This window comes from Oncorhynchus kisutch, linkage group LG3 (genome assembly GCF_002021735.2).
Source record: "Oncorhynchus kisutch isolate 150728-3 linkage group LG3, Okis_V2, whole genome shotgun sequence".
Classification (NCBI taxonomy): Eukaryota; Metazoa; Chordata; class Actinopteri; order Salmoniformes; family Salmonidae; genus Oncorhynchus; species Oncorhynchus kisutch.
Genome location: NC_034176.2, coordinates 12,515,863 through 12,539,080, shown reverse-complemented (window position 1 = coordinate 12,539,080; position 23,218 = coordinate 12,515,863). Strand labels below are relative to the sequence as shown.

The following is a 23,218-nucleotide window of genomic DNA, read 5'->3' as shown; positions in this document are numbered from 1 at the left end:
TTAGGAAGAGTCTGGAGGGTTGCTGGCCTATGAGGTGGCTCCGCCCAGAAACGTCCTCCATCTAGCAGTGTTGCGATTGGCTGGCAGGACTGGGAGAGTGGTGGTGTACTGGGAGGCTCAGCCAATCACTACCAGTCTCAATGACTTCACTCCCTCTTCTGGGAATATCACCTTTCAAGATGGACAGGTGATTTGATTACAACTATGGTTAGAGAGTTTCTCCAGTTAGATCACATAGTTAAGTTAGGTCACCTATGTAACTTCGATCCACTAAGTCTAGTTGAGATTCTATGAAGGATAAGATGTATACCTCAGGTAAAATGAACTCTGGTTCTGTTTGCAGGGACAGGCCATCATAGACATCAGCATCGTGGATGACACGGAGGTGGAGTCTGTGGAGCACTTCAGTGTGACTCTAATGCGTGTTATTGGTGGAGCCAGGCTGGGGGTGGAGATCTCTGTGACCGTCACCATCCCACCCAACGATTCACCGCTGGGCAGCTTCGGCTTCCAGGAGAAGACTGTGAGTCACAACTCATTGTCACCCAACAAGTTGCCCTACAGAGAATGGAAGAAGTTGTATTTTCCAATCCAATACAACCTTATTGTAAACCATTATTAGGCTAAGTAAACAAATCTCCTTCTAGTTCACTATCAGCGAGCCAGAGTTCACTAGTGACCCGGCTGCCATGGCAACGCTGACGGTGGTGCGAAGTGCAGAAGGCGAGGGGGCGGTGACACTGATGTGGCGCCTGGAGGACACTGCCCGGGACGACCTTTCACCTCTCAACGGAACACTGGTCTTCAATGAGGTCAGTAGGGGGCGTGGCTAGGGAAGAGGATAGCAGGTCAGTTAACAGTGTTTTACACTATATGTGAACTAACTAGGTAACTACTTGGTAATAATTGATACCAAATGTAATAATAGTTGGTGCTAAATGTACAGTTTATCTTAGAAGTTGAAACTGCAGTTTGTAGGGAAGACACTGATGGGAGACTTTGTGAACCTCAGACAGAGTTGAGGAAAACGCTGGTGATCCGGGCTCTGGCTGACGCTGTGTTGGAGGGAGACGAGAGCTTCACTGTCCAGCTCCTGGCTGCCAAGAGTGGTGCTGTAATCGACCCTGTTAATGGTCAGTGTCTTTGGCTGCCTCACTGTGTTTAAACATACACACAGTCTCTGGTCTACGGAGAGGGGAGGGATAAAGTTGCCCCTAGAAGCTGATCTGAGGTCAGTTTCTGCATTTTAAATTCTAATGGTTATGGTTTGGATTGAGGGAGAGTAAGCTGATCCTAGATCTACGCCTAGAGGCAACTTGTGTGTAAGGAGCACAAGAGGAGGGCATTAGACTGAACTGTGTCCCCTGGGTTGGTGTGTGTCTGTAGGGTCAGCCACCATCACCATCCTGGGAGACCGTGCAGCCCTGGGAATAGTGGGCATCGCTGAGGCTTCCAGGAGCATCCTTATCGGAGAACCTCAGGGAGACTATAATGGGACTGCTCTGGTCAGGTACACATACAGACAGTTACACACACACATATCACTGGCTAATGGGAAAGCCTCACATATGTTCATTGGTCAGAATATTTCTGTTGTGCCGTTGAGAAAGTCTTCTTTTGGTTAATATGATGTCGACCAAATGCATGTTGCAATGATACCATTATGTGTGTGTGTGTGTGTGTGTGTGTATGTGTGTGTGTGTGTGTGTGTGTGTGTGTGTGTGTGTGTGTGTGTGTGTGTCTCAGCCTTGTACGCGGCCCTGGCATCTTTGGAGTGATCCAGGTGTACTGGAACATCACTCCTGCTGTGGCCTCTGAGTTTGAGGAGCTGTCTGGCGTGGTGACCATGAGGGACAGACAGTCTGCCGCCACCATACGCCTCAAAGTATGACAATCTCTCTGACTATGGAATGATATTCATCACTATGTTCTTGTTTTATCATACATCATCTTATTGTTAAGTGAAATGTATTTCCCAATGTAAATTGTAAAACTGTGTCCCAATATAAATACTTGACTGCTACTTAGAGTGAAGTGATGTAACCTATTGTATTGAACATGCATTTTCAACAGTGTCCTAGTATGGATATTGGGTCACAGGCTGAAGGGAGTGGCGTTTGTTATTGTTGTAATTTCAGGCGCTGGATGATGACACGGCAGAGGAGTGGCGTGTGTACCAGCTGACCCTGACCTCAGTCACGCCCGGGGCAGGGATCAGCCCCTTGGCCCAGAGGGCCACGGTCACCATGGCAGCCAGTGATCTCCCCCACGGCCTGTTCTCCTTTGTCCAAGGCCTCGTCAGGGCCTCTGAGGAGGAGGGCAAGGTGAGCGCGCCTGGGCAGTCTTGGGCCATGATCTTAAACAACCACATTGTTGAAACTCACTAGAGGATGTCTAACTGGTTAGAACTGCCCTATCAGAGCCTGGGAACGGTCTGACCAGCCCTATCAGAGCCTGGGAATGGTCTGACCTGTCCTATCAGAGGGAGGGTGGGCTAAGGGAGCAATAGAATGGTTGATAGTCAGAAGTGTAAATGAAGTCATTTAGCTGTGTGTAGGGGGTGTGTACTGGCGGCAGAGAAGTCAGGCGCAGGAGAGCAAAAAACAGATTTACAACAGCGCAGTTTAATAAACAAAACCACCGTAAACAGAACAATAAATCAATGTGTTAACAAAACCCGTTACACACCAGCATAACGTGCACAAGCACCACAAAAAACAATTCTGGACAAGGACATGGGGGGGAACAGAGGGTTAAATACACAACATGTAATGATGGAATTGAAACCAGGTGTGATGGAAGACGAGACAAAACAAATGGAAAATGAAAGGTGGATCGGCGATGGCTAGAAGACCGGTGACGTCGACCGCCGAACGAAAAAGGAGAGCGACAGACTTTGGCGGAACTCGTGACACTGTGTTTTAGTCAAGAGTCATCATATGATGATATGACTGCCTATTTTTTGCCCCCTCCTCCTCCACCTTCTCTTCCCTCCCAGGTCAATGTAACAGTGGTGCGCTCCATGGGCAGGTTTGGGAGTGTGTGGGTAACCTACCAGACAGCAGGCAGTGTAGCGGTCAGTGGAGTGGACTTCACCAGTGCCTCGGATAGGCTTCTGTTTGGCCCAGGCCAGACCACGCGTGGGGTCACGCTGAGCATCCATGACGACGACCTCCCAGAGGGACCTGAGGAGTTCTACCTCAACATCACCACAGTGGAGCTCCTCAATGACAGGTAGGTAGACCCTGGACAGTGATCTAGAGTCATTTCTGTGCTTCCTGTCCTCCAGTTAAGGTTAGGGGGGTTGAAGAGGGAAAGCTGATCCTAGATCTGTTGCTAAGGACAACTTCTACCCTGAGCTGCTGATGTAGGGTTTAGGTGTGGGAGGAGAATCCCGAACCTGGTTAGTGATCAAAATGCCATGGTCAGAAATGTGGATTTCACTGTAAGTGAGGTGGAAGTTGTGGGTCTCTGTGGTATTGTTGAGGGTAAACACAGATTAATGCTGTTTACCTACCTTTTTATTTATTTTGAACGTTCACCCACCTTTCACCACAAATGGAGATCAGTGTTATCCATCTATTTATTTTTACCTTTACATCACTGGGTGTGAGACGGACTGGTGTTGTCTCTGACCTCTGTCCCCCTCCTGTGGCCAGTAGTGTGGACTTCAGTGTGAGGGAGCACGGCCTGCAACGAGACCAGCCTCCAGCCATCGGCAATGTTTCCTCCATCATGATCGTCATCCAGAAGAGTGACAACTCAGAGGGCGTTCTGGAGTTCCTCCCTGACTATGTCAACATCACAGGTCAGCCTCTAATACACACACACACACACACACACACACACACACACACACACACACACACACACACACACACAGGTTGACACTATTCAACATAGCTATTAGTATCAGGCATCACTTTAGCAAATGTCATTTCATCCTCTTAATATGTAATGGACATTATTAAAACAGAGGGATTCTGAGAGTGGTGATTGGATGAATGCAATATGTAAGGAGTATTACAATACAGTATTAAAGTGTACATTTGTCCCCGTCCATAACAGCACCCTATTCCCTACATAGTGTACCAGGTGCCATTTGGGATGCACTGATTGTATTTGATCCTCCTCTCGTCTCTCTCCAGTGGAGGAGGATGTGGGCAATGCATCCATCCCAGTGGTGAGGAGGGTGGGTTCCTACGGCCTGGTCACAGCAGAGTACACCTCTAGGGGTCTGACTGCCAGGGCCGGGCTGGACTATATCCTGGGCAACGGCTCGCTCACCTTCCTCCATGGCCACAACACCAGTCACATCAACGTGTCCATTATAGACGACCAGGACAGGTAAGTTTCCCTCCCTCTCTGTCTCTTTCTCTGTCTGTCTCTGTCTCTCTCTGTCTCTCCACAGATCACCTTTAAAATGTTTCCTCCCCAGCCACGAAACAATGTTTAATTATTTGATTGTGCTATTACATTTTGTGATCATTTAGAAATGATCATTAGACCATTAGAAAATGGATGTGAACATGAAAGAGCAGTAATGGAGTCATAACTCTTCTCCCAGGGAGGACGCCGAGACGTTTGAGATCCAGCTGTCAGGTGCCACGGGCGGAGCAATACTGGGTACTCATCTGATTGCCAGGGTTACCATCGCCAAGAGCGACTCGCTCAATGGCGTGGTCCGTTTCCTGAACGCGAGTGTGATCACCTTGGTGAACCCCAACAGTACCCTGAAGTTCAGCCTGCACCTGGAGAGGGCGGGGGGGTTTGTAGGCAACGCTACGGTAAGCCTACTGGGACACTCCCCCTCACTCTGTCTCCCTCTTGTTAGGTCTGTAGCCTCAGCCACCTTCAAGACGGTTTCCCAGACACAGACTAAAAAGAACGCTCGATAGAGAATCTCCAGTGAAAGTGTTTCTTTAGTCCAGAGGGAAGGTGAATTTGTGTTCGCGTAATCGGCCACTAGTGTCTAACTGCCATGTTCTGTCTCTCTGACAGAGGTACAAGAGCTTGTTCACTGTCACCATTTCTCTGCCAGATAACCATCACTCATGCTAAACTTAATGACACTGCCATACCTGTTAGCCTATGCAACGGATAATGTCTTGATTCTGTATTTTTCATAAGGGAACGATTGGTCCGAATATATTTGGCAGTAATATTAATCTAGTCTTCTTGTCTTTGCCAGCATGAGAGTGATGCATACCAGCCAATCGGAATCATTGATCTCCTTTCCTCAGATAACATGGAGCATTCTGGGTCCCAACACCAAAGAGGTCTTGCCACCCGTAAACACAGACATTGGAGATCCTGTGAACGGATCATTCCATTTCAGAGACGGGGAGGGGGGATTGCGCACCATTGATCTGAGGATTCTACCCCATGCGGAGGTGGAGGTGGCGGAGACCTTTGTGGTCGTGCTTCAACTCCTCTCAGGTGACATGGACATTGACCCCCGAGCTGGCTCTGTCACACTCAAGGTACATCACAGTCCCAATGAGTGACATCTCAATATTAATACGAACCCCAGTTGTATTAAAACCATTATATTGAAATTACTTCACAGGCTCTTATTAATATTAAGATTCTCTGAATCGTGGCGACAACATGTGGTTTTCTCTTGGTTTGGTGTGTGTGTGTGCCTCAGATTGAGAAGTTTGGAGACCCTAATGGTATAGTTGAGTTGACAGAGGAGGACCTTAGAGAGCGTGTGTACAGTGAGCCCACAGCCGGCGAGGGGCCGCTCAACATCTCCCTGATCATCATGCGCAGACACGGTGTCATGGGCAACGTCACGGTACGACCACCTCGAGGGTGACATCATACTGTTGCAGACAGAATATGGCTTTAAGGGCAATGCTCCGGCTTTGAGTGTGTCCCTTTAACTGAGGTCTGCTGGGAGACTGTATGAGCCGAGTTCATTACACTGTCTGTCCGATAAAATATACAGCCAATTTACAGGTATGTTATAGATGTGTGTGTGTGTGTGTCTCTCAGGTGCACTGGCAGATCCTGAGTGACTCTGACACAACGGGGGACTTCTCGGCCCTCAGCGGCTCCGTGGTTATCCTGGATGGTCAGAGGGGGGTAGAGGTGGTCCTCACTCTTCTACCTGATGCTGTGCCCGAGCTGGAGGAGCTCTACCTGCTCCGGCTGAGCTCCGTGGAGGGTGGCGCCACCCTGAACACCAACCGCAGTACCACCCTCTTCAGGGTGCGTGCCAACGATGAGCCGCACGGCGTGTTCGGCCTGGCGGCGGAGCGGCAGGCGGTGGTTGTGGTGGGGAGGGGGGCCGGGTTGGTCAGACTCCTGGCCCTGAACGTGACGCGCCAGGCTGGGGCCTTCGGCAACGCCAGTGTAGGCTACCGGATCAGTACTGGGCCTGGGCTGAATGGACAGGAGCTGCTAGGAGGGGCGGCTGTGGGGAGAGTCCTGATCAAGCATGGAGAGGATTCAGCCTCTGACTCAGTGCCAATCAGTACTCAGGTAAGAGAGGACTCAAAGATATACTCAAGACCAGGGTTGCCATGGTTTTATATGATTTTGATGCATCAATGGGGGATCATGCACTCGTGCTATGAATATACTCATACATTTTCTAGCAATTTATGAAGATAACATTGAATCTGTATAGTTTTTCAAAGCTTTCCATAACCTCCCTAATAAGGCCATTTTATCAAACCAAACTTGTCTCCAGTACTCCACTGACCCTGCCTCTGTTGTCCTGGTTACCAGGCTGAATGTCTCTCTCTCTCTGTCCTCTAGTGCTGTGTCACTGACCCTGCCTCTGTCGTCCTGGTTACCAGACTGAATGTCTCTCTCTCTCTGTCTTCTAGTGCTGTGTCACTGACCCTGCCTCTGTTGTCCTGGTTACCAGACTGAATGTCTCTCTCTCTCTGTCTTCTAGTGCTGTGTCACTGACCCTGCCTCTGTTGTCCTGGTTACCAGGCTGAATGTCTCTCTCTCTCTGTCTTCTAGTGCTGTGTCACTGACCCTGCCTCTGTTGTCCTGGTTACCAGACTGAATGTCTCTCTCTCTCTGTCCTCTAGTGCTGTGTCACTGACCCTGCCTCTGTCGTCCTGGTTACCAGACTGAATGTCTCTCTCTCTCTGTCCTCTAGTGCTGTGTCACTGACCCTGCCTCTGTTGTCCTGGTTACCAGGCTGAATGTCTCTCTCTCTCTGTCTTCTAGTGCTGTGTCACTGACCCTGCCTCTGTTGTCCTGGTTACCAGGCTGAATGTCTCTCTCTCTGTCCTCTAGTGCTGTGTCACTGACCCTGCCTCTGTTGTCCTGGTTACCAGGCTGAATGTCTCTCTCTCTCTGTCTTCTAGTGCTGTGTCACTGACCCTGCCTCTGTTGTCCTGGTTACCAGGCTGAATGTCTCTCTCTCTCTGTCTTCTAGTGCTGTGTCACTGACCCTGCCTCTGTTGTCCTGGTTACCAGGCTGAATGTCTCTCTCTCTCTGTCCTCTAGTGCTGTGTCACTGACCCTGCCTCTGTCGTCCTGGTTACCAGACTGAATGTCTCTCTCTCTCTGTCTTCTAGTGCTGTGTCACTGACCCTGCCTCTGTTGTCCTGGTTACCAGGCTGAATGTCTCTCTCTCTCTGTCCTCTAGTGCTGTGTCACTGACCCTGCCTCTGTTGTCCTGGTTACCAGGCTGAATGTCTCTCTCTCTCTGTCCTCTAGTGCTGTGTCACTGACCCTGCCTCTGTAGTCCTGGTTACCAGGCTGAATGTCTCTCTCTCTCTCTGTCCTCTAGTGCTGTGTCACTGACCCTGCCTCTGTCGTCCTGGTTACCAGACTGAATGTCTCTCTCTCTCTGTCTTCTAGTGCTGTGTCACTGACCCTGCCTCTGTCGTCCTGGTTACCAGACTGAATGTCTCTCTCTCTCTGTCTTCTAGTGCTGTGTCACTGACCCTGCCTCTGTCGTCCTGGTTACCAGACTGAATGTCTCTCTCTCTCTGTCTTCTAGTGCTGTGTCACTGACCCTGCCTCTGTCGTCCTGGTTACCAGACTGAATGTCTCTCTCTCTCTGTCTTCTAGTGCTGTGTCACTGACCCTGCCTCTGTCGTCCTGGTTACCAGACTGAATGTCTCTCTCTCTCTGTCTTCTAGTGCTGTGTCACTGACCCTGCCTCTGTCGTCCTGGTTACCAGACTGAATGTCTCTCTCTCTCTGTCCTCTAGTGCTGTGTCACTGACCCTGCCTCTGTCGTCCTGGTTACCAGGCTGAATGTCTCTCTCTCTGTCCTCTAGTGCTGTGTTACTGACCCTGCCTCTGTCGTCCTGGTTACCAGACTGAATGTCTCTCTCTCTCTGTCCTCTAGTGCTGTGTCACTGACCCTGCCTCTGTAGTCCTGGTTACCAGGCTGAAAGTTTTCTCTCTCTTCTAGGTGTTTCTCTCAGTGGGTGTGAACTTTACTTTGGAGCTTACAGACGTGCGCCTCCTGGGACCTCTCTTCAGTTCCCCACCTCGCCTCCTACTGGAGGCCAGGGTCGCCATAGTGACCGTCCCAGAGGAAGCAGCGAGCGCTGAGGTATCAGTCAATAACTTTATGGAGTAAGGTGAAGTTGCACCTAAATGCTGATCTTGGTTTAGTTTTGCATTAATGGTTATGGCTAGGATTAGGTTATGGGAAGCTGATCCCAGACCTGTATATATAGGGAAACTTGACTCTGGAGCTTACCATTGTCCCAACTGGGAAGATGTAAGTGCTGCATGTGTGGCTCCTCTGTTAGCCACTAGGAGGCGTAGTTACACCCTTTTTGAAACCCATCTCAACTCCCACTACATTGGAAAGACGGATGGGAGGATGCTCTGTATGTAACTGAATTATTGCTCTGCGGTTGGTAGCACCTCCCTGTGAACACACAACCTCTCTCAGTCATGACCTTAGAAGAAGTACATGTTACATGAGCCTTTCAAAGTCAGTTGACCAGCTTGGTGCTGACCATGACATAGACTTAGCATTTTGACCTAGCTAGCTACCACTACCACCTCTTGTGCTAACAGACAGTATTATAAAAGCATTACAGCGGTACACAGGGCTGTGGACACTCATAATGGCATCACCTCATTCTACAGATGCACCGTTACCGTGGAAATGGTCTCCAACACTCATCTTGTCCTTTTGATCCGAATGCACCGTCTTTAGTCAGCCGTTCTTCAACACAACATTCTAATACTGTGTAGTTTTGCTTTGTCTCACAGGTTGTTAGATCTGTACTGGGCTTTAATGGAACTGTTGTGTCACATCCTTCCCTATTCCTCCTCCTCTGTGTGTGTGTGTGTGTGTGTGTGTGTGTGTGTGTGTGTGTGTGTGTGTGTGTGTGTGTGTGTGTGTGTGTGTGTGTGTGTGTGTGTGTGTGTGTGTGTGTGTGTGTGTGTGTGTGTGTGTAGGTGGGCTTTGTCTCGTTGGCGTTGCAGGTCTCCAGTGTGGAGACGGGTGTGTGTGAGGCGCTGGTGTACAGGACTGGGTTATTTGGAGCGGTGAGGGTGGAGTGGAGCGCAGGGTACCCCCCCGGACAGGCTCCGTTAGGATTCAGGCCTGGAGTCATCACCCCCAGCTCAGGTAAGGACCTCTGAGGGAAACTGACGACTGTGAGCTCCGAGGGAAACTGACCACTGTGAGCTCCGAGGGAAACTGACCAATGTGAGCTCCGAGGGAAACTGACCACTGTGAGCTCTGTGGGAAACTGACGACTGTGAGCTCCGAGGGAAACTGACCACTGTGAGCTCTGAGGGAAACTGATGACTGTGAGCTCCGAGGGAAACTGACCACTGTGAGCTTTAGAAGAGGTTTGGTGTGGATCTAAAATGTCCAGGTCTCTCCCTATTGGTTAATTTTCCCTCTCTCTCTCTAACCGAAGGAGGGCATGTGAACAGGATGAGGTCTCATTTTCTCTAAGTAAACCCACCAGATAATCTACCTATACCTCCTCCAGTCTCATTTAATTATCTCCCTTTCCAAACACCACCACCAACAAACACCCTAGAAAATGACCACGCAGATAGGAGAATTGCTGTGAGCTGTGTGGTCAGAGGGTGTTTGTCTGAGGGTGTTTGTCTGAGGGTGTTTGTCTGAGGGAGTGGTCTGAGGGTGTTTGTCCTCCTCCTCAGGCTCAGTGACAATGGCCCATGGAGAGAGGAGCAAGGCTGTGTCCCTCCAGGCACTCTCTAATGTGTCTGAGCCAGCGGCCTTCGCCCTCCACCTCACTGCAGCCGGCTCCAGCTCCCCTGCTCCTGGGGTAGCTAGACTCCGGTACAGTAAACAGACTCACTTGCCAAGCTTATGGCGCTTCTATGCACTGTAGACATAGGGCCGGGAACCCTCTGACTGAAGATGGCATTCTGTATGTAACAGTAATGTTACAAACTTTAACAGCCATGGTGTGATGCTACTCTCTGTTTCCCTCTCCAGGTCAGGGTTCACGGTGGCAGAGGTTGAGCCTCTGGGGCTGTACCAGTTCGCCCCGGACTCCCGCCAGCTGGTCATCAAGGAGGACGTGCAAACCATCACCCTCTACGTCCAGCGGCTCTATGGTTTTCGTAGCAACCGTACCCGCCTGTCTTACCAGACGGTGTCGGGCAGTGCCCTGGCAGGACAGGACTTCGCTGGAGTGAGGGACGGAGAGCTGTTCTTTGACTCACCTCGCCAGACCTCCGCCTTGCTCCGGCTGTCCGTTCTGGACGACGCGCTCTTGGAGCCAGACGAAACCTTCTTTGTCAACCTGACAGACGTCCAGGTACTGAGCGGTGGTGGTGTCCCCCAATCGGGTGAACCCCGGCCCCATCTCATCCCACAACACAGCGTGGCCACCGTTACCATCCTGGCCAGCGATGTCACGGTGGGGGTGCTGAGCATCGGGCCGGGACTGGTTGAGACAACAGAGGACAGGGAGGAAGGGAGCCAGCAGGAGAAGAGAGTGCTCCTCAGGGTCCATAGGTCTAGCAGTCTGGCTGGGCCAGTGAGGGTCAAGGTGCAGGCTTATGGAGGTGGGAGTGTTGGGGGTCCATCTTTTCCCTTTGCTCCAGAGCCCAACAAGACCCTGGCCCTTGTGGGGCAAGACTTCAAGCTGGAGTCCGCCCTGGTGTCACTGCAGGAGGGGCAGAGTGAGGCCGAGGTCAGCCTCATCATCCTAGACGACTCTGAGCCTGAGGGACAGGAAGTGTTCTTCATCTACCTCAGCGACCCAGAGGGAGGTGCGCAGATCGCAGATGGGCCCGACCAGCAGGGCTTCAGCTCCTTTGCCAAAATCATCATCCTAGGTAAATACTGAAACGTTATATCTACCTCGGGCTCCATGTCATATGCTCCTCAGTCTACCCATTGGTCAGCCATTTCTAGTTTCTCTAGAACAATGTGTTCTCTGTCTAGGTCATTGTTTTCCAATTCAATCCCTAAATTCGGTCACTGGGCATCTGATTGCAGATCCAGTGATGTGAAATCTATTCCACTGTTCAGTTGAAGATAACTGATGATATAATCAAAGGCACCGTTACAACAGGATTGGGAAGCTTGATGCGCTGGTTTGTTGAATGCTCTGTGTACATACAGTGAATAGCATACATATGGAAAAAGTAATATCAATATCTCTCTCTCCTTCTTTCTCTGTCTCTCTCACTCTGTCTGTCTGTCTGTCTGTCTGTCTGTCTGTCTGTCTGTCTGTCTGTCTGTCTGTCTGTCTGTCTGTCTGTCTGTCTGTCTCTCTCTCTCTCTCTCTCTCTCTCTCTCTCTCTCTCTCTCTCTCTCTGTCTTTCACTCTCTCTCTCTCTGTCTTTCTCTCTCTCTCTCTCTCTGTCTGTCTGTCTGTCTGTCTCTCTTTCTCTCTTTCTCTCACTCCCTCCCTCCACATTCTCTCAGGGAGTGATTTCCATAACGGGATAGTGGGTTTCAGTGTGAGTTCTCTGCTGGGTCAGGTTCTGGACGAGGACTCAGAAGTAAACAGAACAGCCCTACTTTACTTGCAGAGACAACAAAACAGGTAGGTAATTTCCTCCATATTGACCCTGTTCCCATATGACTGTCATCTGAAAGCTGCAATGATCACCCCCAGCCACTCGGGGGCGCTGCGTGTGTGTTTGTGTGAACGGTCTGCTTCCCCCACACAGGGCCTTTGAGGACGTTGAGGTGAAGTGGCGGGCCACGTTCAGCAGGGCGCAGCCATCCCTGGTCAACAACGGAGTGAACCTGACACGGGAGCTGTGGCAGACCTCAGGCAAAGTGCTTTGCAGGAGAGGACAGGTCCTCTGTGTCTTCAGCATGGAGGTCCGACAGGACCAGGTGAGTCCCAGGTAGTACTAGAGGTTGTATCTCTAGTATCTCTCCCTGGGTTAGAGGAGGGTTTGGCCGGGGTAGGCTATCATTGTAAAATAAGAATTTGTTCTCAACTGATTTGCTTGGTTAAATAAAATAAAATGTAGGTCAGGGTGGTACCAGAATAGACACATGTCATAGTACTTTAAAACTGTCAGCAAATCCTCTCTGTTTGGAGCACTGACTTGAAGGAACAAGCAGGATGTCCTAATACTGAAGCTCTGTCCCTGGATGTCCTAATACTGGAGCTCTTTCCCTGGATGTCCTAATACTGAAGCTCTGTCCCTGGATGTCCTAATACTGGAGCTCTTTCCCTGGATGTCCTAATACTGGAGCTCTCTCCCTGGATGTCCTAATACTGAAGCTCTGTCCCTGGATGTCCTAATACTGAAGCTCTTTCCCTGGATGTCCTAATACTGAAGCTCTGTCCCTGGCAGACCACACATCTCTTTTGTTTGTCCACGTTTCTTTCTGCTGTAGTGTCAGAGGCTCTGGCTGTGTATTAATGTGGACGTTAGTGGAGAGATTGGGCTGTGAGTGGCATCGAGGTCAATATAGGGTCACAGGAGCAGGGCAGGAAGGTCCTGTGGCGTAATCACACCCTCCTCTCCTCTCCTCTCCTCTCCTCTCCTCTCCTCTCCTCTCCTCTCCTCTCCTCTCCTCTCCTCTCCTCTCCTCTCCTCTCCTCTCCTCTCCTCTCCTCTCCTCAGTCAGTAATTAGCCTAGTTGTTAGAGTGTTGGGCCAGTATCTGAAGGGTCACTGACTTGAATACCCAAGTTGACCATGACTGACCCTGTAAAACAACACATTTCACTGCACCTATCCGGTGTATGTAACAATAAAACATATATTGTATTTTTTGGGTGGTCTGACCAGGCAGCTCACCCAGCCCACATCCTGTCCTGCTATGTGTCTGTGTGTGAGGGATATTTTAGGGCACACCTCCTCCTATTGAGTGCAGTCTGTCTGCTGTGCTTCCTCCCCTCCTACTTCCCTGCTGTTATGACACAGTCCTCAGACCTGGAGAGGAGAGACATGAGTCCCAGATTGTTGGAGGCTGCAGGACTGGACCACCATTATGTGACATGGGGCTCAATTCTATAACTAATTTTATAAACATTGCTTGTACTGTACTGTAATCTTATGGCTGGGGAAGCCTGTAATCCCATGTTCAACACCACAGTCGTTTTGTGGCTGGGGAAGCCTGTAATCCCATGTTCAACAGTACAGTCGTTTTGTGGCTGGGGAAGCCCGTAATCCCATGTTCAACACCACAGTCGTTTTGTGGCTGGGGAAGCCTGTAATCCCATGTTCAACACCACAGTCGTTTTGTGGCTGGGGAAGCCCGTAATCCCATGTTCAACAGTACAGTCGTTTTGTGGCTGGGGAAGCCCATAATCCCATGTTCAACACCACAGTCGTTTTGTGGCTGGTGAAGCCCATAATCCCATGTTCAACACCACAGTCGTTTTGTGGCTGGGGAAACCCATAATCCCATGTTCAACACCACAGTCGTTTTGTGGCTGGGGAAGCCCGTAATCCCATGTTCAACAGTACAGTCGTTTTGTGGCTGGGGAAGCCTATAATCCCATGTTCAACACCACAGTCGTTTTGTGGCTGGGGAAGCCCATAATCCCATGTTCAACACCACAGTCGTTTTGTGGCTGGGGAAGCCCATAATCCCATGTTCAACACCACAGTCGTTTTGTGGCTGGGGAAGCCCATAATCCCATGTTCAACACCACAGTCGTTTTGTGGCTGGGGAAGCCCATAATCCCATGTTCAACACCACAGTTGTTTTGTGGCTGGGGAAGCCCATAATCCCATGTTCAACAGTACAGTCGTTTTGTGGCTGGGGAAGCCCGTAATCCCATGTTCAACACCACAGTCGTTTTGTGGCTGGGGAAGCCTGTAATCCCATGTTCAACACCACAGTCGTTTTGTGGCTGGGGAAGCCTGTAATCCCATGTTCAACACCACAGTCGTTTTGTGGCTGGGGAAGCCCGTAATCCCATGTTCAACACCACAGTCGTTTTGTGGCTGGGGAAACCTGTAATCCCATGTTCAACACCACAGTCGTTTTGTGGCTGGGGAAGCCCATAATCCCATGTTCAACACCACAGTCGTTTTGTGGCTGGGGAAGCCTGTAATCCCATGTTCACATTCTATTTTTCTTTTCTTCTTCCTTTTCTCCTCTGTTATGTATTTCCATCTATAACCAGTTAGACGTTCCTTAACTCCCTCTGTCTGCGTATTGCCATAGGAGCCCGAGTACCAGGCCTGGTTCCTGGTTGAGATCTACCAGGTGGGTGTTGGCGCTGCCATCAATGAAAGTTCCCGCTTTGCCAACATCACCCTGCTGGAGAGCGATGACCCGCTGGGGCTGGTCTACTTTGCAGTTGGGTCCAGACTGCCTGTAGCCCACCTCAAGACCACCCACCTCAGTCTGCAGGTGTACAGAGAGGCCAGCACGGCCTCCAACATCACCGTACTCTACCGCATGCTGGTGAGAAGCATACACACACTCAGCGAACACACACACACACATACACTGTATACACACTACATACAGTACAATGTTCATGGAATAGCCACACAAATATTGCCATACATTCCCACACCATACATTGTCTCCCTTTGTAACCAGTCACATCCTTGAAAATCACTAGTCCCATCTTATTCAGGTTGTTGTATTGTCTAACTCACTAGATCAGATTTCCATTCATCTCCCTCACCTAATTATACTGACCGGATGTGTTTCACCTTCAATGTCTCACGGTGTATTGGTCATGGGTCATCTAAGTCAAACTCTACTGCAATGCCAGCGAGAGACACTAACACCCAAAAAGCACCCAGCCCCGAATCCTAGCCTTAGTTCCCAGCCCCAGCCTCAATCCCAGCCTGTCCCAGCCCCCCAACCCTAGCCTCAGTCTCAGCCCCAGTGTCAGCCTCAGTCCCAGCCACCCAACCCTAGCCTGTCCCAGCCCCCCAACCCTAGACTCAGTCTCAGCCCCAGTGTCAGCATCAGTCCCAGTCCCAGCCCCAGCCTGTCCCAGCCCCCCAACTCTAGACTCAGCCTCAGCGTCAGCCTCAGTCCCAGCCTCAGTCCCATTCTCAACCCAAGTCTGTCCCAGCCTAACAACCCTAGCCTCATTCTCAGCCCCAGTGTCAGCCTCAGTCCCAGCCTCAACCCCAGCCTGTCCCAGCCACCCAACCCTAGCCTCAGTCCCAGTCCCAGTCCCAGCCTAAACCCCAGCCTGTCCCAGCCCCCCAACCCTAGCCTCTAGCTCAGCCTCAGACTCAGCCCCAGTGTCAGCCTCAGTCCCGGCCCCAGTCCCAGCCCCAGCCTCAGTCCCAGCCTCAACTCCAACCTGTCCCAGCCCAACAATCCTAGCCTCAGTCTCAGTTCCAGCCTCAGCCTCAGTCCCAGCCTCAACCCCAACCTGTCCCAGCCACCCAACCCTAGCATCAGTCCCAGTCCCAGCCCCAGTCGCAGCCTGTCCCAGCCCCCCAACCCTAGCCTCAGTCTCAGCCCCCGTGTCAGCCTCAGTCCCAGCCACCCAACCCTAACATCAGCCCCAGTCCCAGGCCTAGCCCCAGCCTCAGTCCCAGTCCCATCCCTAGCCCCAGCCCCAGCCTCAGTCTCAGCCCCAGCCCCAGTCCCAGCCCCAGTCCCAGCCCCAGCCCCAGCCCCAGCCCCAGCCCCAGCCCCAGTCCCAGTCTCAGCCTCAGCCCCAGCCCCAGTCCCAGTCCTAGCCCCAGCCCCAGCCTCAGCCCCAGTCCCAGCCCCAGCCTCAATCCCAGTCCCAGGCTCAGTCCTAGCCCCCAGGAAATGGCTCAGGATGTATCGATGACACGCTCCATCCAGTAGCTCCCTATTCCTCAAGTGGTTTATGTCGATCTATTGTGTAGGGTGTCTACTGAAAACACGCTTTTGTGATGAAATTGAATTTCCTTATGTTCTAAAATAAATATTACCAAAACAAATATGATTATTCGTGTTTTGGATTAAAAAAGTTGGATTTCGATTCCAAATACATCCAATAATAAGCACTGAGCTCTGTTGACATAGTAATGCAGATTCCTCGTAACAACTAAATTAGCATGACGTGAGCTGAACTAAATGTAAAAGGCTTTGAAAATAAAAAACTTTAGTTTTCGCTCAGTGCTCCGTTGACATTTCAGAGATACTATTGTTTTTGTGAGAAATCTTTAAAAAATAATAGGAATTTTGAATTAATATGAAAATACATACTAAAATATGAAAATAACACGTCATGTCTCAATATCAATATCCATCTTCCCTCTATTGTTGAATGTGAATTCGAGAAGAGGGATGAAGAGTTCAATGGGAAAGTGACCCTGTCAGGTTGCCAGTAGCTTTAATTCTGACACAGAATCCAGCCTAGCTGACGCCATTCAATTTTCCAGGTTATTTGCCACTTTTTCCCCTCTGGCCTCCATTTATTTAGTCACCTTAATTCTGGCTATCCTACAAGGGTAAGAACTCAAATAACTGTTGAACAGATTATGACAGCGACATGAGGTTTGTACCATTTTGCTTTTATTATAGGATTATCTACACTTGGGCTACATGGGGCTCCCAACTGGTCATATAACCAGGTTAACTACAGTCTCCACATCCTATTACATATAACCAGGTTAACTAGTCTCCACCTCCTGTTACATATAACCAGGTTAACTACAGTCTCCACATCCTATTACATATAACCAGGTTAACTAGTCTCCACATCCTGTTACATATAACCAGGTTAACTACAGTCTCCACATCCTATTACATATAACCAGGTTAACTAGTCTCCACATCCTGTTACATATAACCAGGTTAACTACAGTCTCCACATCCTGTTACATATAACCAGGTTAACTACAGTCTCCACATCCTGTTACATATAACCAGGTTAACTACAGTCTCCACATCCTGTTACATATAACCAGGTTAACTACAGTCTCCACATCCTATTACATATAACCAGGTTAACTAGTCTCCACATCCTGTTACATATAACCAGGTTAACTACAGTCTCCACATCCTGTTACATATAACCAGGTTAACTACAGTCTCCACATCCTATTACATATAACCAGGTTAACTACAGTCTCCACATCCTGTTACATATAACCAGGTTCACTACAGTCTCCACATCCTATTACACATAACCAGGTTAACTAGTCTCCACATCCTGTTACATATAACCAGGTTAACTACAGTCTCCACATCCTGTTACATATAACCAGGTTAACTAGTCTCCACATCCTGTTACATATAACCAGGTTAACTACAGTCTCCACATCCTATTACATATAACCAGGTTAACTAGTCTCCACCTCCTGTTACATATAACCAGGTTAACTACAGTCTCCACATCCTGTTACATATAACCAGGTTCACTACAGTCTCCACATCCTATTACATATAACCAGGTTAACTAGTCTCCACATCCTGTTACATATAACCAGGTTAACTACAGTCTCCACATCCTATTACATATAACCAGGTTAACTACAGTCTCCACATCCTGTTACATATAACCAGGTTAACTACAGTCTCCACATCCTATTACATATAACCAGGTTAACTAGTCTCCACATCCTGTTACATATAACCAGGTTAACTACAGTCTCCACATCCTGTTACATATAACCAGGTTAACTACAGTCTCCACATCTTATTACATATAACCAGGTTAACTAGTCTCCACATCCTGTTACATATAACCAGGTTAACTACAGTCTCCACCTCCTGTTACATATAACCAGGTTAACTACAGTCTCCACATCCTATTACATATAACCAGGTTAACTACAGTCTCCACCTCCTGTTACATATAACCAGGTTAACTACAGTCTCCACATCCTATTACATATAACCAGGTTAACTAGTCTCCACCTCCTGTTACATATAACCAGGTTAACTACAGTCTCCACATCCTATTACATATACCGGGTTAACTACAGTCTCCACATCCTATTACATATGACCAGGTTATCTCCAGTCATGTTATCCTGACACATATGACCAGGTTATCTCCAGTCATCGTATCCTGATACATATGACCAGGTTAACTCCAGTCATCTTATCCTGATACATATGACCAGGTTATCTCCAGTCTCCACATCCTGTTACATATGACCAGGTTATCTCCTGTCGTCTTATCCTGTTACATATGACCAGGTTATCTCCAGTCATCTTATCCTGATACATATGACCAGGTTATCTCCAGTCTCCACATCCTGTTACATATGACCAGGTTATCTCCAGTCATCTTATCCTGTTACATATGACCAGGTTATCTCCAGTCTCCACATCCTGTTACATATGACCAGGTTATCTCCAGTCTCCACATCCTGTTACATATGACCAGGTTATCTCCAGTCTCCACATCCTGTTACATATAACCAGGTTATCTCCAGTCTCCACATCCTGTTACATATGACCAGGTTATCTCCAGTCTCCACATCCTGTTACATATGACCAGGTTATCTCCAGTCTCCACATCCTGTTACATATGACCAGGTTATCTCCAGTCTCCACATCCTGTTACATATGACCAGGTTATCTCCTATCATCTTTCACACTAATGGACGCAGAGTCCCTCCACATTCATTTGTCCTTTTCCCTTCTTCTGTTTCTCCATGGCTCTCCAACCACCTCCTCTTATCTTTTGAAATGACCATCGGCATAGTTTTATAGCTAATCTCATGCTATTCTATAAATCTTGCAATGAGGCTGAGATAATTTAGCATTTTTAAAACTAATTTCCATCCTATTGTACACATTTTGCCATGAGGTTGAGATAAAATGTTGTCGTTTTTACAGCCAGTTTCTTCAACAACAACAAAAACACGTTCTTAAGCTGTTTGGGAAGGGAGAGGAGGGTGCAGTGATATTTGCAGGGGCTGCGGGGGTGGTTGGTACGCCAGTGGTAATGACACAACACCTATCCCCTATTCATCCACCCATCTCTCTTTCTCTCTCTCCGTCTTCTTTCCCAACTCCCTCCATCTTTCCATCCTACTGTGACCTCACACTCCTGTTTCGTTGTCATCCAAAAGGAAGTCCCTCGGGCTGAGGCAGTAGGGCCCACTCTGATCTGGCCTGCCGTGGCCGGGATGGACTTTCTGAAAGAAGAGGGCCAGCTGACCTTTGACCTGGGCCAAAGGAGCATAGGGCTGAACATCACCCTCACCCCAGACCAGGCCTCCTCCAACCCCCCGCCGAAGCGCTTTCACGTGGAGCTGTATGGGGCCAGTGGAGGGGCCAGGGTGCACCCTGAGTACGGCCTGGCCAACGTGACCCTGGTGTCGGGCACAGAGGCCCAGGCTGTGTGGGTCCTGTTGGACCAGCTCCAGCAGCCTCTGGACACTACCATACTGGACAGGGTGCTCCAGGCTCTGCTCAGCAAGTTCACGGCACAGCTCAATCCAGAACAACTGACCGCCGTGCTGGACGCACTGGGGAAGGTGAGAGGGAAGGAGAGTGAGGGAGCGAGGGGGGAGAAGGAGGAGCCAGTATTTGTTTTGTTTGCTATTAAAAGTTCTGTTTTTTTTTGTGTATGTGTGTGTCTAGTGTGTGTTGCATATGTGTGTGTTGCATATGTGTGTGTTGCATATGTGTGTGTTGCATATGTGTGTGTTGCATATGTGTGTGTTGCATATGTGTGTGTTGCATATGTGTGTGTCTAGTGTGTGTTGCATATGTGTGTGTTGCATATGTGTGTGTTGCATATGTGTGTGTTGCATATGTGTGTGTTGCATATGTGTGTGTTGCATATGTGTGTGTTGCATATGTGTGTGTTGCATATGTGTGTGTTGCATATGTGTGTGCCTGTGTGTGAGTTTTGTCCAAGTACAAAATGATGACAGATCTACAGATGAGTTTTTAAAAGGTCTCTGTTGTCACTTAGTGTCTGACTAAAGCGGCTGAATCCATCAGCCTGTAGCCAAGTCAAGTCTGCTCTGTAATAGACGGGTTAGCTGACAATGTCACCAAAACGATGCACACGCTTCAGTGGGGCAGAAGTCTGTGAATTGTTGTGATTCTGGATGGTCAGATAGCTACCAACAATGACAAGAAACTGCCACGTAGGTGACTCATTTCAGCTAGTTTTATCTTGTTCTTGGCACCGTGTCTAGTTTTGAGGTGTTTGACTGATTTCATGTCAATGCTAATATGGCAAAAATTTGGAGAGGCAGGGTAGCCTAGTGGTTAGAGCATTGGACTAGTAACCGAAAGGTTGCAAGTTCAAATCCCTGAGCTGACAAGGTACAAAATCTGTCGTTCTGCCCCTGAACAGGCAGTTAACCCACTGTTCCTAGGCCGTCATTGAAAATAAGAATTTGTTCTTAACTGACTTGCCTGGTTAAATAAAGGTAAAAAAATAAATAAAAAACAACAACTGTAACAATGTATTTGAGAGACAACAAGTACTCATTGTGCAAATGTATTTATGTTCTAAATAAACATTGGAGATGAAATATAGCTAACATGTTGTCAACAATCTAAGCCAAAATGTTCTGTTTATCCCCATAGTTGCGCACGGGTCGGGTTTTGTTGCTAAGCAACCAACCCGTCTTTACAATGTGAGAGAGCAGATTGGGGCTAAGGACACAGTGAATAACTGTCACCACCAAACTAGGAATGAACCAACATGTTCCTGAGAGGGAGATGGGAGGTTCAAAGAGACATCACACTTAAGAGCTTCCACACACACTCACTGAGAGGCAAACCTAGCCTGTGTTTGCATTGTACTGTGTGTGCTACATATCCCACAGGGTACTGTGTGTGTGTTACATAACCCACAGGGCACTGTGTGTGTTACATAACCCACAGGGTACTGTGCGTATGTTACATAACCCACAGGGTACTGTGCGTGTGCTACATAACCCACAGGGTACTGTGTGTGTTACATAACCCACAGGGTACTGTGTGTCTTACATATCCCACAGGGTACTGTGTGTCTTACATATCCCACAGGGTACTGTGTGTCTTACATAACCCACAGAGTACTGTGTGTCTTACATATCCCACAGGGTACTGTGTGTCTTACATATCCCACAGGGTACTGTGTGTGTTACATAACCCACAGGGTACTGTGTGTCTTACATAACCCACAGGGTACTGTGTGTCTTACATATCCCACAGGGTACTGTGTGTCTTACATATCCCACAGGGTACTGTGTGTGTGTTACATAACCCACAGGGTACTGTGTGTGTTACATAACCCACAGGGTACTGTGTGTGTGTGTGTGTGTGTGTGTGTGTGTGTGTGTGTGTGTGTGTGTGTGTGTGTGTGTGTGTGTGTGTGTGTGTGTGTGTGTGTGTGTGTGTGTGTGTGTGTGTGAGTGAGTGAATTTGATAGGTGGCTCTCAGATTATTGTATATATTTGTCTTAGTCATAATTACCTCCAATTCTGCACAAACACAAACTGAGATTCTCTCTCTGCTTGGCCAGGTGCTTACGGAGGCAGAGCGCACCCCTATTGCGGACAGCAGCCGTGGCTTGACCTATGACCTACTGTGTGCCATGGCCAACCCCAGCCGAGTCGACACAGGAGGCCTGAGCCAACTGGCAGAGGTGGCCGAGCGCTTCGCCTTTTCCCTGCTCACACACAGCCAGTGTGGAGCACAGGCTCAAAGGTGCGTTCTGCCTCATGGGGGATTGTTGGTAAAAAACTCAAGAGTATTGCTGTCTATTATTTCTGCCGCTGACTATGCTATTATAGTAGATGTCTTATTTGAGGGGCAAAATATAGAATGGATCACCCTTTCCCATTGTTAAAAAGAAGACTATATGAGTAACATAAGAGTGTGATTTGTTGGTATTTTTAAAGGGGGAGGACCATTCTGGACACTTGTGCCTACATTTCCATCTCTTCGTACCACTGGTACCCTACCCAGATCAACGGGCACATGTTCACAGGCAAGAACTCAGACACCTTTCAGTTGCCAGAGAAACTCCTGGAGGTGCCAGCCTTGCCCACTGGCACCATCTCCCCCTCAGCCTGCCGCCGGGTGCAGCTCACAGAGTACAGCACCGAACACTGGTTCCTCACCGACAAAACCACCGCGCTCAACGGCAAGGCAAGCAGACCCACATACACTCAAAGCCACACCATGACAGCTAGTAATACTTAGACTGGTGGGTAACTATACTGGAAATGGGTGCACTCTGCAATTCTTCCCAAAGTCATTATTGTAAAAAGTTTTTTTCTTTCTCTCATTCAGTCCATTTATCCGGTAAAATAAAGGTAAATAAATATCAAGTTACAGGAGAATACCTGTGGTATTACAGTTGAAAATGTATTCTTCAATGGAACCTTAGTGCTTGGTGTAACCTGCAGGGGGCAGTGTTGTTCCACTGAGGCTCTGTGTCAGGTCTCTGCCACTAGGTCTTTACAGCTATAAAGACCTAAAGTGTTTGTCCATAGCAACCGTAGACCCAGATCTAGGATCAGTTTACCCCTCCCCAATCCTTAGTTGAACAATAATAGGAAAAGTACAAAGTTGACCTCAGATCCGTGTTTCGGGCCAGCTCCATCCCACTCTGTACTGTAATGGTATTTCTCTGGATGTGTAGGTGTTCTCTGCCAGCCTGCAGGGTCGAGGGTCACGACCCCTGACTGAGGGTAACGAGGTGGTGTACCGTATCCACACCCCCGGGTTGAGGGTCAAACCTGGCCAGTCTCTGTGCCTTCTGTGGAGCCAGGCTGTTGAGAGGTACGACCCCCCACTCCTATACCCAGTTACTTTACTTCGCATAGTACGATGAAGCTCTAGCACAACAAACAGAGCATTCTTAATCACACATTCTATGTTTTTTTATTAATTCCCCAAAACGTATATTTCTCTTCATTTCTGTTGCTATCATGAACTTG

At 48.8% G+C, this 23,218-nt stretch overlaps 1 protein-coding gene across 1 annotated transcript in view; it reads left to right on the top strand.

Annotated features, from left to right (window-relative positions):
* The window catches only part of LOC109872102 (adhesion G-protein coupled receptor V1), a 280,286-nt gene that overhangs the window by 100,067 nt on the left and 157,001 nt on the right, over nt 1–23,218 (top strand). The window contains exons 57-81 of the mRNA XM_031817533.1: nt 5–187; nt 344–523; nt 648–812; nt 1,013–1,133; nt 1,387–1,510; nt 1,747–1,885; nt 2,139–2,324; nt 2,999–3,234; nt 3,660–3,808; nt 4,149–4,347; nt 4,568–4,787; nt 5,244–5,483; nt 5,651–5,800; nt 6,001–6,489; nt 8,395–8,538; nt 9,402–9,573; nt 10,122–10,263; nt 10,423–11,270; nt 11,866–11,986; nt 12,114–12,285; nt 14,583–14,825; nt 19,397–19,804; nt 21,796–21,980; nt 22,175–22,424; nt 22,921–23,060. Coding sequence (XP_031673393.1) covers nt 5–187; nt 344–523; nt 648–812; nt 1,013–1,133; nt 1,387–1,510; nt 1,747–1,885; nt 2,139–2,324; nt 2,999–3,234; nt 3,660–3,808; nt 4,149–4,347; nt 4,568–4,787; nt 5,244–5,483; nt 5,651–5,800; nt 6,001–6,489; nt 8,395–8,538; nt 9,402–9,573; nt 10,122–10,263; nt 10,423–11,270; nt 11,866–11,986; nt 12,114–12,285; nt 14,583–14,825; nt 19,397–19,804; nt 21,796–21,980; nt 22,175–22,424; nt 22,921–23,060 — 5,606 coding nt within the window. The remainder of the gene's footprint in view (nt 1–4; nt 188–343; nt 524–647; nt 813–1,012; nt 1,134–1,386; nt 1,511–1,746; nt 1,886–2,138; nt 2,325–2,998; nt 3,235–3,659; nt 3,809–4,148; nt 4,348–4,567; nt 4,788–5,243; nt 5,484–5,650; nt 5,801–6,000; nt 6,490–8,394; nt 8,539–9,401; nt 9,574–10,121; nt 10,264–10,422; nt 11,271–11,865; nt 11,987–12,113; nt 12,286–14,582; nt 14,826–19,396; nt 19,805–21,795; nt 21,981–22,174; nt 22,425–22,920; nt 23,061–23,218) is intronic.